The sequence below is a fragment of the Malaya genurostris genome, chromosome 3 (genome assembly GCF_030247185.1).
Source record: "Malaya genurostris strain Urasoe2022 chromosome 3, Malgen_1.1, whole genome shotgun sequence".
Classification (NCBI taxonomy): domain Eukaryota; kingdom Metazoa; phylum Arthropoda; class Insecta; order Diptera; family Culicidae; genus Malaya; species Malaya genurostris.
This window is the reverse complement of record NC_080572.1, coordinates 198,599,501-198,615,150: the sequence shown is the minus strand read 5'-3', so window position 1 is coordinate 198,615,150 and position 15,650 is coordinate 198,599,501. Positions and strand designations below refer to the sequence as shown.

Genomic DNA, 15,650 nt, shown 5'->3' with positions numbered 1-15,650 from the left:
TGAAAATATCACATGCAATGATTTTTAGAGTTCATAGGTTGATCTCCAGCCGTTTTTTTTTGTTAAAAGTGAATTTCTCCATACTAAATCCCATACAAACTTTAAACCTCGGGCGCGAAAATATAGTTTCTCCGATCGAGCTAAGACTTTGCATGGTGCTTATGGGACCCAAAAGGAAAACGAAAAGTTTGGTGGAACTAGAAAATAAGCCTTTTCATCTTTTTCTCATACAACCTTGTCCCACCCTACTGAGCACATTACTTAACCCTATCAAAAACAAATACAAAACAAATCCAACAATCATTTTTGAGAATCCATTCTAATCTATTACGGATTAATGTCATAATTGATGTGTAGAACAATTACTAATAGTATTTCAGCAACATGTATTACGTATAACATTTTTCCACTTGAAGTTTTGAAACTTTACTCCGATTCCACTTAAAGTGCTCGTGTCTACGATAGCCACAGGTAACAGAAAAAGTGTCATCCCAAAACCAACAAATACCAACCATGCGAGAGACAACCAATAAAAACTGCAATATATTATCCTATTTTTACGACTCCTTTGTAATTTGAAACGGTGCCGTCTTCTCACGTAATCAATTTCAGATGTAGAATCTTCGAAAATGTACCTGAATCTACCTGGTTATACAGCGGGTGCGCTTAGCTGGAATTTGTAACTTCACAAGTTCTGAACAAACAAAGAAGCATTCAATTTTTTTTATCTTTTGTAGAGTCAGGTACAGACCGTGATCGTGCTGGAGATTTGAAATTGTTGGGCGCTTATTTTCTTTCAAATAGCAGTTCAACAGAACGGTCTGAGCAGAAAAGAAATTTTCTGATTCTTCGCCCTGGTTTCGTCCCCTTGCCAAGTCATTTCCTGTATCTGTGTGAGTCCGTATAATAATGTCTTGTCATTTTTCAATTCTATTACAGACATCCCATTGGGAGGGTAGTTCGATTGGTTCAATGAATGGATGTTGCTTCCAACGAAAACCCAACCCGAGGAAACTGAGGAAATGACGGTCCAGTCGAACTTCGATTCACCCCAGCAGCATCACCGGGTCATCGATCATTATCACCAGCGTCATGATCCGGCCTACAACATAACCAGTGCAGAGGTGGACGATTACAACAGCGATAATAGCATAGCGGTGCTGCAGCATCATCACCGCTATATGCCGTCCAGCTCCAGTTCCTGTGATAACACCAAACATCATCCAATGCAGAGTTCCAGCATTCCGGGATCTTGTGACGAAAATACTCCCAGTGTATTAGATGTTAATATAGACACTAAGAAAATAGCACTGTAAGTAATGCTCCTAGTTGAAAGTAATCGTCCGTTCTAAGGATAATATTTAACCAGCAGATCCAATGCAACAAATTCGAGACTGAACTCCCCTGCAAGGTTTGAAACCGAACGGAAGTATACAAACCACATCGAGGTATACAGTGATCACACGAACAAACTAGAAGAGGAAATATCCGAAGATGACCGGGGACCTCCACTTCCGCCGAGACCTGCTCCACGAACTCGAACGTTTCAGCGTGTTGAAAGTGGTGAGTAAACAAAAGGGCTAGCGTTTATTTCGAAATTTTGTCGTGAATACGACTTACTTTACTATGGGGTGCCTTTTCAAAATTTACCCTCTAAGAGAGTGATAAGTTTTTGATCGTGAATATCTCTTGTTGTATCTAACCAATAAACATATTTTTGCTACATGCCATCGGAAATATGATCACAATTTTATGATAAAATTTTTAGTTGTGTGACATAATCTCAAATAGTTCAAAATTAAACTTTTCTGAAATGTTTGGTATAAACGAGTATCAAAGAGGATAATTCATAAGGCGCGTTTGCCTTTCTCGTATTTTGAAAGCTCATAGCTCAGTGATCTGTGGAAGGATTTATATAATCTAACTACCAATAGAATCGAAATTTTTCAACTTAAACGTGTATAGCAAAACCATTGAAGTATTTCAATAGTACACTATTGAAAAACCTGTCTCATTTGACCCATGTCAACACCAGCCAATCAAAACGCGTTCTGAGGAAGAGAACAAAATATCTGCTGCTGTACAAAAAATCGTTCGAGAAAAATGTTCCAAAAAGAGGTGAATATCGTAGTGAGGTTCCTTCTGAATGCTAGAAACGAATCCCTACAGCATATTGATAGTTTCTTTCAATAAGTTATGCAAATCCGGAATGAAATAATCGACATTAAAATTCTGTATGCGGCTATTTTTATAGCCGTTAGGACTGCCCATTAGTGAAAAAGCTACAAACGAAATCACGTAAAAGAATGCTCCTAACAAAAATTGAATCAGTTTGGATTCTATCGCCAATGCGAGCAGATGTATTTTGTGCCGTTTGCAAAGCTAGTTTCGCTTCCGACACGAGCGATTACGTCACAGCTGTCAGTCATTTGCATTGGTGAAAAAGCAACGGTGGAGAACATTACACGAAATCAGCCGTTCTAATGGCTCTAAAAGTTTTCTGAAGAACTATTAGGATTTCTTGCTCGCAAATCGAAGGAAAATATCCTCAGTTTAGTGCAAATCTAGAACTTTGATTTTTGCACTTTGATTTGATTTGATTTTTGCACTTTTCGCTGTGTGAAATTCACAGTAATCTAGATCAAGTGAAGCCTTCTTTGCTTTTGCGAAAAATGTGGAAAAGTGGAATGCTTGCATAATTCATACAATTGATCAACTAATTGATATTCGGAAGTGTTAAGGAACATGTCAGTTGTTTTCGTATTCACGACATCCAGTTATGTCTCTGACATTACCCACCCGCCTTTTTCTTTTCAAAAAATCGATCCCATAGTTTTTGTAACGTTACTTTCAAATACTTCAGAATGCAGCATCCAAAGCGAGAGCAATCCTGTTATCACCGTACAGGATAACGGGGGACCCTTGGCGCTTAATGTGAGTTGGTACGCGTTTGCGCACTTCCAGCTAGTCACAAGTGTCCTGGCTGCCTAAAAACAAAATTAAGAAAATAGCTTCAGTGGGTGGAGAAATGCCATCACACTGTGGTATCCGTTTGCCACCACCCGAGAAGATTCTGCTTGTCAAAATAACCCTGCTCGAAATGCCTTGTAGGAAGTTGCTGTTTATGGCGAAAAACTGAGGGAAATTTTCCTGTGATCTGTGAATTGGAATTGAAGGTTTCAACAGTGAAATAGTTTCCGGCAGTGCATAGCAGTTGTATCGAATGTGAATCTTGATTTAACGTGAGAGGCATTTACATCAGCCGATAGTTGCGCGTTTTAGGAATGTTTTCGACATGGTTGTATAATAAGCGTCGGTGGATGAACGATTATCATTCGTTAATCGAATATTTTTTTGCGTGACTTCAATCGCGTATGATTTTCTCCCAAACTTATCGCTGGATTTATTACTGTAGAAAGACAATAAAAATATGACAAAACCGTAATTAGATAGTACAAGCTAGTCATAGGAATTAGAATATACAAACGCTTATCGGATGTTGTGTACAGTATCAATGTGAAATACGAATAAGATGTTATGTGCGTGAATCGATATGGTGTTAAGAGTACTGGAATTACTGGTTAGGCGTTACGAATATTAGACAGTACCATAAACTAAAGATTAAAATGCACGGGTATCCCTTCATGCAAGTTGTGCAGTACAGCGTGCCCAGCTGCACCTGGGCACCTCCACCAGTGGATCCACCGCGCCCCCCATCCACGACAGCTGGTCAATATATTGAAAAAATGAAATATATTTACATCAATTCTCATCGGTACATTTTGGTTCCATTTTATTTTCAGCAACGACAACGCCCGGAGTACGAAAATACGTAATTTGGTGTCTGATATGTGGAGGTATATCGTGCCTGTTAGGTGTTCTGTTTTTGGGAATTTATTTTCTACTACGGTCATACACTAGTACCGTGGGATACTTCGAAACCGTGCCAACCTTCGTTCCCGCCACACTGGTATGATCCATTATTATTCCGCCTTACAATTTATGCACTTTTAATCATTCAATGTGTTTTGTTTTTACAGCTAATGGTCACTGGTATATGTATAATGAGCCTGGCGAGACGGCGAAACAGATATAGCTATCTGGTAAGTAACCAAATATGATTAGCGTTTGAACAAAACTAAGCAGAAATTTATTATATTCAATTTCGTTTTCCATACTATCAAACGATAAACAAACCGAGAAGAATGAAAATTTGTTAAAAGGATAGCCAGAGAAATCCTTTTTCTTATTGTGGAGATACTATGCCAAATTAGATACTTTGATATAAATGGGAACATATTTCAGAAGGCAACCCGATTAAATAGTGTGAAACACGTGCACGATACTGTGCACGCCCTGGTTTAAGCTCACACTGTATTATTTCAACCATCCGTCTCACTTCTCTCCGGAATAGAAGCGTCAGTTGTGGTCTATCATGTACCTTATGATCAAAAAAGAACCGAAATTTTCATTCTAAAATTCCCGCGCTTGTCCAATCGGTAAACTTTTATTCATTTTTAAATTGATTTTTAAACAAGCGCGGGAATTTTAAAATGAAAATTTCGGTTCTTTTTTTATCATAAGGTACATGATAGATCACAACTGACGTTTCTATTCCGGAGAGAAGTGAGACGGATGGTTATGAACCATACAAACAAAACTATTATTGCAGTGTTTCAACGAAATTTTTCTGAAGTTTGCCGAGCTGGAATTTTAGTAAATACATCCAGTGAAAACTGTTAGCTGACCCAAGTAACACACGTTATTACACTTCAATAACAGTAACTTGTATGAAACAAGTTCATTGAACAAGCTGAAGACATAGAAACGTGCATTATAACTGCTATGTAACCTGAAAAGCGTAAAAGAGGGTGCTTGTGCGACTTATTGAGGGTTGCCAAAGAAGTTCTCTGTAATGAACATTTCATTTGATTCAGTGCATTTCAGTCACAATAAAACAGAATATATACGTTTGCGTCAAATTGCAATTTGTTGATGTTTTTTCATTCAAGATTCATGACCATTGATTGGCATCCAATGATCAGAACTAAAATATAATAATAGTCTATATGTTATTCGATATTTATGTTGAAGTTGATCATTGCACTTATTGAAAACGTGCGCGCCATCGATATTTTAGGTTGTAAAATATCAACATACAATTCATATTCATACTTTTATTCCGGTCATATGCAATTTTGAGCTAAAAAGTTGGAAGGTATTCAGATAGAATTTTTTTGGTAGATATTAATTTTTCATCAAAGTTAAAACTGTTGACTAAACGCAATTGATAAAAATGTATGTTTTGAAATTTTCATTTCGATTATAATTTATATGGTTCTAGGAGATATGGAATTTTACAGCTATTTTTTGAAAATAATATTGCGGAAATGGTCATCTTTGGCCTTGAGTACAATATGTGCCCTTTTTTCGGCGTTTTCCTTCGTTTTGGTCAATGTATTGGTCGATATGGCGGCGATTTCACGTCGTATGTGGCTCTTGACTTATCAGAGTCCGGTGCCGTCAAATCGGGTGATCTCGGAGGCCAGTCAAAATCACCGTTTTTCGATATGACTCGTCCGGGGAGCAATGGTCGTAACAAATCGATTGTTAGTAGCCGAGCTGTATGGCATGTTGCACCGTACTGTTGAAACCAGTAGCCATATAAACCATTTTCACAAATAATGGGCATCACAAAATCATTTATCATGGCTCGATAACTATCGCCATTAACAGTTTTCATGATGGAGAATCATCGTCTTGGAAAATAGCGAAAAATTACAATATCCGCACAAACACCACACCAAACTGTAACTTTTTGGTCTTATAGAGACTGGTGCGCTAAAAAATTACACTGGAATCAAACAAGAGAGGGAGAAACCGAGCACGGCATCGGAAAGTAGAAGCATGAAGATTTATTTTCTTCTGAAAACTACTAGACGAAAACAAATCTTCGTTCTTCTACTTTCCGATGTCGTGATCGGTTTCTCCCTCCCTTGTTTAGTTCCAGAACAAAATGTAACAGGTTTCTTTGCGCTACCCTGTATATCTGTTAAATTTTCCATAACAATTCAGGTTATACTGATACTGACACTGATTCCGTGGGCTGTCAGTTAGCTGAAAACGAAAACAATGCAAAAATCTTCTCTAATTCATCAGAAACGATTCATGTTGAAAATTAAATTTAAGTGGTAATTAATGACAGTTAAATATAATGAATAGATAGGGTAACAGAGGTATTCTGGCCACTTCATATATTTTGACCCACCTAACAAACTTTATGGATTTAACCGAAGTTAAGTAATCCATGTTGCATCAAATTGAAGCTAATCACAATAAATCACCTATTGAGGAAGGGGTTTTCAAAGATATTACAACATTTGGTGGATATTTTTACGAAGTGGCCCAAAATAAAATAAATCCTAAAGTGGGCCAAAATTCCTCTGTTACCCTATTTCTGCACTGTTTTATCTGCGAGTAGGGTATTCTCGCTCAATGTAATTAAAAATGCTTAACGTTTAAAAAATTGCTGCTTGAGTGAAGTGAAGTATTACTATTTTCCTGAAGGTGCATTCCGACTAACATTATCAGCTCGGAATAAATTCCGAATCAAAGTGGGCGGAAAATTTCCACCCAGAACTCTATGTGGAATTCAGCAGAAAATCCGAATTACTTCGGAAATCTGTCGAAATTGAGTGAGTAAAGCGAACTGAATTGTGAATACGTTCTTCATCTTCTCTACTTTCTATTTGAATTTGAAATAAAAAATTTGATTATCTGAATATACAAAAAAAATTTTTTATCACGGAACGACCGAAATTAGCTCTGCGCCTAATTCGTATTACTGTTTTTGAATTAGTTGATTTTAACAATAAAATTTCCAAAATAACTATGAAATTAGTTAAAATTGAGAATTTACTTTGCTGAAAAAAACTCTTATTTTTAGAGAATGTGTTACTAACAATAACAAACTAACAATATTTCAATCCAACACGAAATTCTCACTGACAACTAATTATGTTTTTAAAATCAGAAAAAAAATTCTATTCTCTATCACCATCATTGCTGAAGGACGGCCCTAAGAAAACAAAAATGAAATTGGTTTTATTAACAAGTTTATTAGCCAAAAACTCATGAGAAGTGACAAAGCAAAACAATCCATTAAAAAGCTAAGAAGGACAGTCTTGTTGGAACTGCTTGCTTGCTTGTTTTGATGTTATTCGCATGTGCTACGATATATCCATATACAAATTTCTAAACCGATATGTAAAAATGACGAAAATTCTTAGTGGAAAGTGTATTTATTCAGAATTTGTGCGCATTTGAAGCGACTGTGCGTAATAATGTTTTTACGCGGAACAGTGAAGTGAGTTTTGAATGTTGCACTCTAATTGTTTATGTCAAATGATATTTTGTATCTTCCAACCTTGTATTTGGGTTTTGTTTTCCGAGTGCTTAAAGTTCTCTCACTGAAAACTTTCGTGAAGTCGAATGAAGAAAACAGCAATTTAGAAGAAAAGTTTTCAAAAAGAAGTTTATGTTTCGTTTGTGTCTTTTTCTTCAACACAACATCGTATTTATACCTGCCAATATAGAAAAGACAACCGCGACTAAAAATTTTTTCGATAGTAGTGTGCCATCTAGTGGCTAATTCATTACGGTGTTACCGTTTTTTCGGCGACAGTGCACCATATGCACCCAAACCTCCATTTACGAACCTTATATATGTATGTATGTATGGTTACACACTCACTCGTGTGCGTATATGTGTATATATTTATACATATAAATGATCGCTTTTACTATTTTCCTATTTACTATTTTCCTGAAGGTGCATTCCGACTAACATTATCAGCTCGGAATAAATTCCGAATCAAAGTGGGCGGAAAATTTCCACCCAGAACTCTATGTGGAATTCAGCAGAAAATCCGAATTACTTCGGAAATCTGTCGAAATTGAGTGAGTAAAACGAACTGAATTGTGAATACGTTCTTCATCTTCTCTACTTTCTATTTGAATTTGAAATAAAAAATTTGATTATCTGAATATACAAAAAAAAATTTTTATCACGGAACGACCGAAATTAGCTCTGCGCCTAATTCGTATTACTGTTTTTGAATTAGTTGATTTTAACGATAAAATTTCCAAAATAACTATGAAATTAGTTAAAATTGAGAATTTACTTTGCTGAAAAAAACTCTTATTTTTAGAGAATCTGTTACTAACAATAACAAACTAACAATATTTCAATCCAACACGAAATTCTCATTGACAACTAATTATGTTTTTAAAATCAGAAAAAAATTCTATTCTCTATCACCATCATTGCTGAAGGACGGCCCTAAGAAAACAAAAATGAAATTGGTTTTATTAACAAGTTTATTAGCCAAAAACTCATGAGAAGTGACAAAGCAAAACAATCCATTAAAAAGCTAAAAAGGACAGTCTTGTTGGAACTGCTTGCTTGCTTGTTTTGATGTTATTCGCATGTGCTACGATATATCCATATACAAATTTCTAAACCGATATGTAAAAATGACGAAAATTCTTAGTGGAAAGTGTATTTATTCAGAATTTGTGCGCATTTGAAGCGACTGTGCGTAATAATGTTTTTACGCGGAACAGTGAAGTGAGTTTTGAATGTTGCACTCTAATTGTTTATGTCAAATGATATTTTGTATCTTCCAACCTTGTATTTGGGTTTTGTTTTCCGAGTGCTTAAAGTTCTCTCACTGAAAACTTTCGCGAAGTCGAATGAAGAAAACAGCAATTTAGAAGAAAAGTTTTCAAAAAGAAGTTTATGTTTCGTTTGTGTCTTTTTCTTCAACACAACATCGTATTTATACCTGCCAATATAGAAAAGACAACCGCGACTAAAAATTTTTTCGATAGTAGTGTGCCATCTAGTGGCTAATTCATTACGGTGTTACCGTTTTTTCGGCGACAGTGCACCATATGCACCCAAACCTCCATTTACGAACCTTATATATGTATGTATGTATGGTTACACACTCACTCGTGTGCGTATATGTGTATATATTTATACATATAAATGATCGCTTTTACTTCACCAATATTTATATGTATTAAGAAATACAAATATTTACACAAATGCGTACGTATATCAATACATATATACATATATAAGTTACGTAAATGGAGGTTTGGGTGTAGCTGCAAATTGCAGAAACCAATTCAAACATTTATGTTGGTTGAAAACAACGTTTTATTTCTTTAATTCAACTAAAAAATTCGTTGAATGGAAATAAAGTTTGTCTTAGCTAAGAAATGACAGCACGTTTAATTGGTGAATTCAACTAAAAAAATAGCCATTTCAACAATTATTTTATTATTACTAAGGGAATAAGAATTAAAAAATCTAAATTAGCAAAAGTAAGATTTTTTTAGTTGTCTCAAAAAATAACTAACTAAAATCAGAAAATCAACTATTTTTTTTCGCAAAAATGGTCTTTCCGTGTAGTTCTTCGGATATATAGGATTAGTAGATAATAAGTTCTTCCTAGAATTGCAGCATAGACTGTTGAAATTTACTGGGAATCAACCAACCAAATTCATAAAGTAAGCGAGAATGCAATGATATTTATAATGCCACTGTCAATCGGATTGATCGAGCACTCAGACACGAGCAGTCGAGTAAGAATTCATTACTCAGTCCGTCTTGAGACAATGTGGGTAGCAAATCAGAAACGAGACGTTTATTTTAGAGGCATGATATCATTTTTTTATAGTAATGTGGTCTGAAAAATCACCCAGACCTAAACCTTTAATTTAGTCACACTCTATTTTTTCAACGTGATATAGTCAGTCTTCGAAGTAAAGCTTAAAATTAAGAGAAATTGAGGCGAAACGAGCATGATAGTGAATTTCGCAGCTATTCTAACTACCTTTGAGAAACTTTACGTTAGTTTTTGCATAAGTAAAATCAACTTTGAAAATATTTGCTTGGATTTCTATGAAATTACTGAGTACTCTTCCTGCGAACTATTTTGCAGCAGGAATAAAATCTTTTTGCTTAGTAATTCCATCTCGGAAATTACAATCTATCGTTACAGGGGACGGGTATAGACTGATGGGTAAGACTGATGGGCCTTTCACGCAAGACACCTAGGTTCGATCCCCAACCCCGCACATAGGGTGAGGAAGCTTTTTTGGCAAAAATAGACGAATTAACTTAAGGTTAAAACCTTTATAATTGAAAAAAAAATATTATCGTTGCATTTCTATATCACCTGAGATTGATTTATAACCAAATCATGTTATCCTTAAGTAAATTCTCCATCTGTGCATCATAATTCTTTCATGAGTATAACATTAGTAATGGGAAATTTTCCTCTTTTTTGCAGATCAAACTTTCGGGAGCCTGTGGACTAGCATCGGCTCTAACCTGTGCCCTCGTGACTGTTACCACAACCGTACTGCACATGAGCCGTCTTCAAGTATTACGCGAGTGCGAGTACACTCAGAAGACACGCACTTGCACGTGTTACTCGGTGACAGCTGAGAAGCAAGCGGAAGGAATCGACGATAATGTTCGATTCGTTTTCGACTCAACCTCCGACTGTGGAGTTGTTCATGGAGCACTGTACTCTTGTCTACGGGCAGTATTTGGACTCTCCGTAGCCGGTGTACTAGTGGCAGTGTTTAGCTGTATGCTCGTGTATCAACTACTGAGTCACGAAAGAAAGAAAATGTACTGGGAGCAACTAGAATTAAGATGTCGATCGTTATACTCGGGACAGCAGGGGCCTACAGTGCTGCCATCCGGTCCGATGCTAGGAGGACCCCGTAATGGAAACTGTCGATGCTGTGAGCAGTGTCATGCTCATCGAAACGTGATGCCATCAGCCTATCCTTGGGAAGGCGATCAGAGATTTTGGACTCCGGGACAGGCAGGAAATTTTTATTCGCCTAATCCCGGTGGAGAGGAAAATACAGGTGGCGGCAGACTTAACCAAAACGGGAGGAGAATGCCCGGGTGGAGTTGGCCTAGAATGCCATGGCAACGCAGTGACTCTCAACGGATGTCTCCACACAGTCCAGATTCCCAATATGGATTTTCTAACAGGACGGCGGGACAAGATCCGACGTCAATCGCATCCAATCAACCGCGATATAACGTGATAGAGCAACAATACGGAATATGGGGTCCACCGCCTCCCTACAGTGATCCCAACAGCCCTGCCCGTAGAGGTCGCTATCAGTATATCCATCCAGCTCAGTGTCAGCCTATGATAGAGCAGAATGTTCCACCCACCAATATAGCTATATTGGAATGTCATCAGCATCCGGTGACTTCCGAGAACCATTCCATCCAACAGTTCGGTAATAATTCTCAACAGAATGTATTCCGGAATCCAGGAAAGCGTCAAACATTCAAACCGCCCAAGGATAATTATGAGAACACTCCTTCGGATAGCGATGGTCCCAGGGATCGTTTTTCGAACACTCTTCCCCTAAGGAAAGCAAAAAAACGCGTGGAAGCTGGTGCAAAAAGTATTGGGCCAAATCAACCGACTGCTAGAGTAAATGTGCAAAATGTATTCAATCCAGACACGCTGCAAGGGCAACACAACTCGGTCGAAACATCGGAAAATGAATATAATGAACCCTCACTTCCAAACAATGAACCTAGTTGTAGCAGTCAACCTAACGTGTTGCATGGAAAACCCAGAAGAATGAAAACGGGTGTCGAGAACACGGGATTTCAGACGGTGGAAGCCCTCGAAGCAGATGCAATGAACAACAAAAACATGGAACCGACCGAATCGGAAGTGTACTTTGCCGACGTGAGTAGCTGTTGTAATATGTCTGTAAAAAATGATAATTACTACGAAGATACTAACCAAAGACGTAAACATATGAAGGAGAAAAACAAGCAAGTACCAGAGCAGGAGGAGTTCAGCAAAGAACAAGCAGATGACTACATCGCACAACGATTTGGAAAACGAGAACCATCAGTGCGTAGCCGGCTGCCATTCCCACAGGTAATTCCAGAAAAGTTTGAAAAACCAGCAGTGATGCCACGCCCGTCTCTAATGCACAAGGATATCTCCCGTCAAAGTATGTGTTCGGTGGAATCAGGCGAGAAGACAGACTATACCGATTTGTCTCCCGCCACTCCTAGTACAAACTTTCCTACGATAACATATCCACAGCAGGAACCTAGTAACAATTTGAACGCCACCGGTAGTGGTTCCAATTCGAACAACACGGCAACTGATTTTGCTTCGGAACCAAACAGTTCAAACTTCATTGCATCTTATCCGTATTCATCGAACGAGCAAAGCCAAGAAGCCCATCGAAGATCAACAAAAAATTTGCAGGATATTTTCCTGGCACCCGATTCACAGTATGAGGTAATCAAGGAATCCAGTAAATACAATGAAGCCACTCCGTTAACACTACCCTACATGACCCAGCAGGACATGTCCGCCCAGTTCGCCTACATCCCGAGCCAATTCCCGCCTGGGACACGGGAACACCTGAGCTATCAACATCAGCATCCTATGCCACAGATACCGCAGCAGCAGTCGTCGCAGCACAAATCAAAGTCTCCTAAAAATCTCAACATCACCCCAATCAAACGACAAAGCCTGGGGACCAATATAAGTTCAATAATTCAGAATCTCAGCGGCAGTGAAGCTGGCCTTTTATATCCGGACGGACGACACAGTGGCGCGTTAACTGCCGCCGCGTGCAGCACGAGTGGAAGCGTTGGCGGGGTTATCGGTCTCCGAGATATGGAAGCCAACCAACGGATTCGATCAAAAAACGGGGACGAAAGTAGTAGCAATGATGAGAACGATGACTCAGATGTTAGCGATCGGCGTCGATTGTGAGATGAAGTGTATGTGTGAGTAGAACCTGTTTGAAAGCACACAGCATCGGACATTCTGTAGTAGCTCAATGTGTTCGCGACTGTTGATTGCGCGTATATATTTCGGGAAAGATTACGGATCTGTTACAGGGAGTATTTCTTCCCGTTTCTTGTAATTGTGTTATTCGAAATCCCCCGTTATTTTGGCAATCCGGGTGAAACGAACCTTAAAACTATAATTATTGGATGTATCGTGTTCAATAAACATTAGACAATTAGTGCTATGTTAGGCAGAAGCCGTCCTGAAATTTGACTGCATTTCTCATTTACGAATGACTTTAACTGTGGAGTCCGCATCAAACCACAGCTCAAATAAAGCGCCGACGGAAACAAACTTAGCTAACGGAAACCAATAGATCTAGATACAGTACCCTTCTCATCAGAGTTTCATCAACTTGTTCAATTTATGTTCCATGCCATTTAGATTATAGATGGTTCATGACGCCTTAAATTCTAAAACAATAAATTTTAATTTACCGTACGCGACTGACACTAAAGTAACTAAACGACTGACACTTGTTGACTTAATTACTACGATTACGAAAGCTAATTCCAGTGAAGATGAATCTCTCTGATCTACTAACGACAATGTCTATCTACTAATGACAATCATGGAAAAATAAAAATTGTGTTGCACTTTTGCACAAAATAACTGAACTCGTGACCGCCCATCACAGTGATTTGAACTTGATCCCTGGATTCCTTGTAAATTGTCGCTATTTGTCAAGCCTTTTGTTTGCATTGAAAGGCATCGCATTGAATGACTGTCTTTCGTGTCATCTTCAGCTTTCGCTGGACAATGATCCATGTGTCTATTAGATGCAGCTCTGGCGGGTTCATGTTTTCGAGCACTACCAGAGCTTTATTCATGGCATACCGCACCATGTTTTTTTGTAATGGCAAGAAGCCAAACGTACCAGAATATATAGGAACAATAGTGTTGCTTGAGAAATGACAAAAGACGCCATAATAACAGATGACGATAGATTTCTTTGTGAGATTCGTCAGTTTATCGATCGATCGAGCTCTCGATTTTCGCATGATGCTACAAGTACATCTCAAATCTGCCTAAGACCTTCAGTCCTCTCAGTCACACATCAGTGATGCAATTTTGAACAAATAAAAAAATTCCAGGCCCGTGCGCGGGGGGGGGGGGGGGGGGTCTTTGGTTTGGGGTTTAAGTTCCATGAACAATAAAATACTTATCATAGAAAAGTGCAAATAACTTGACACTTCGTTCTCAGAATTTGTTTTACAGTGTCAATATTGTAGTGACGCACATTTCATTCAAATTTTTGCGCCTTTCCCATCTTTTGAAACCCCCCGTGCTTGCCTGTTGTGCCATTTATTTTGAATTCCACACTACTTAAATAAGAATTAAAAACCCATTCTCTCTCAAAACTTCTGATTCTTCTAATTTCGATAAACAACAACATAAATTCTGTTTACATTAGTATGTTAACAGAATACAAGATCCATTACAATATATTAATGAGATACCCGTTATCTGAACCACTGAATAGTGATTGGCGGAGAGAAAAATCGATAATCTGACAACAAGAAAAACCTAACCAAACCTGGCACCGCATTTGCATTTGTGTGCGAGTAACTTTCTGAATATTCGGGTTTGTTTACGTGTGAAGTATCACACTTGTAGCAAAAATATGAAGTGTATCCATCAGTTTTGCTTAAATTCAGTGAGAATAACGTATAAAGCATTTGTAAATTATCTCACTTCTCTTTCAAATATATACTCACTATTTGGTATCAATACTATCACTGATTGGCAAGAAGACAAACGTAACCAAGCAGATTGAAATCGCCTTTGATAGTTCAGCTGGAATCATAACAGTGTGTCCCCTGATTTCTGGTAATAGGATCATCACCACTGAAGTTCAGTAGACTCAGTACATACATTCGAAAAAGAGCTTCATATATCTTAGTGGATTCAGCGATTCCACCGCCGACTTCAGGACGAAAAACGTGAACGTGACGTGACCAAACTGGCCAGAAATGTGTATTTCATTTATACATTCTTCACAAGCAAACTTACTCAATAAAATCGTCGCTGTTCATAGTTAATTAGCAAACATAGTCACTCAAAAAAACGACTCTATTAAATTATAGTGCTGTTTGTTTGTAAATAATTTGATTCGATAGCTGAGAAGCGACTAGCCCAAGAAACCACTAAGCCCTATAATGGCTTTTCATGTGTTTATAAAGCAGTTGCCACCAATCTGCTCTTTAGGCACACACAAAAAATTCAAAGGACATGATGGTTACTTAGTTGGTTAATATAAAGGGTGATTTTTTAAGAGCTTGAGAACTTTTTTAAACAATAAAACGCATAAAATTTGCAAAATCTCATCGGTTCTTTATTTTAAACGTTAGATTGGTACATGACATTTACTTTTTGAAGATAATTTCATTTAAATGTTGACCGCGGCTACGTCTTAGGTGGTTCATTCGGAAAGTCCAATTTTGGGCAACTTTTTCGAGCATTTCGGCCGGAATAGCCCGAATTTCTTCGGAAATGTTGTCTTCCAAAGCTGGAATAGTTACTGGCTTATTTCTGTAGACTTTAGACTTGACGTAGCCCCACAAAAAATAGTCTAAAGGCGTCAAATCGCATGATCTTGGTGGCCAACTTACCGGTCCATTTCTTGAGATGAATTGTTCTCCGAAGTTTTCCCTCAAAATGGCCATAGAATCGCGAGCTGTGTGGCATGTAGCGCCATCTTGTTGAAACCAC

At 37.9% G+C, this 15,650-nt stretch overlaps 1 protein-coding gene across 4 annotated transcripts in view; it reads left to right on the top strand.

Moving 5' to 3' along the window:
* LOC131435186 (uncharacterized) overlaps nt 1–13,555 on the top strand; it is a 35,052-nt gene extending 21,497 nt beyond the window's left edge. The window contains exons 2-7 of one of the 4 annotated variants that reach the window (XM_058602818.1): nt 940–1,312; nt 1,370–1,563; nt 3,804–3,970; nt 4,041–4,103; nt 10,365–12,377; nt 12,444–13,555. In XM_058602818.1, coding sequence (XP_058458801.1) covers nt 981–1,312; nt 1,370–1,563; nt 3,804–3,970; nt 4,041–4,103; nt 10,365–12,377; nt 12,444–12,860 — 3,186 coding nt within the window. In that variant the 5' untranslated portion in view covers nt 940–980 and the 3' untranslated portion in view covers nt 12,861–13,555. Of the gene's footprint in view, nt 1–939; nt 1,313–1,369; nt 1,564–3,026; nt 3,730–3,803; nt 3,971–4,040; nt 4,104–10,364 lie in introns of those variants that run through there. The other 3 variants (XM_058602817.1, XM_058602816.1, XM_058602819.1) reach the window with 3 other exon arrangements.
* Nucleotides 13,556–15,650: the final 2,095 nt, after the last annotated feature.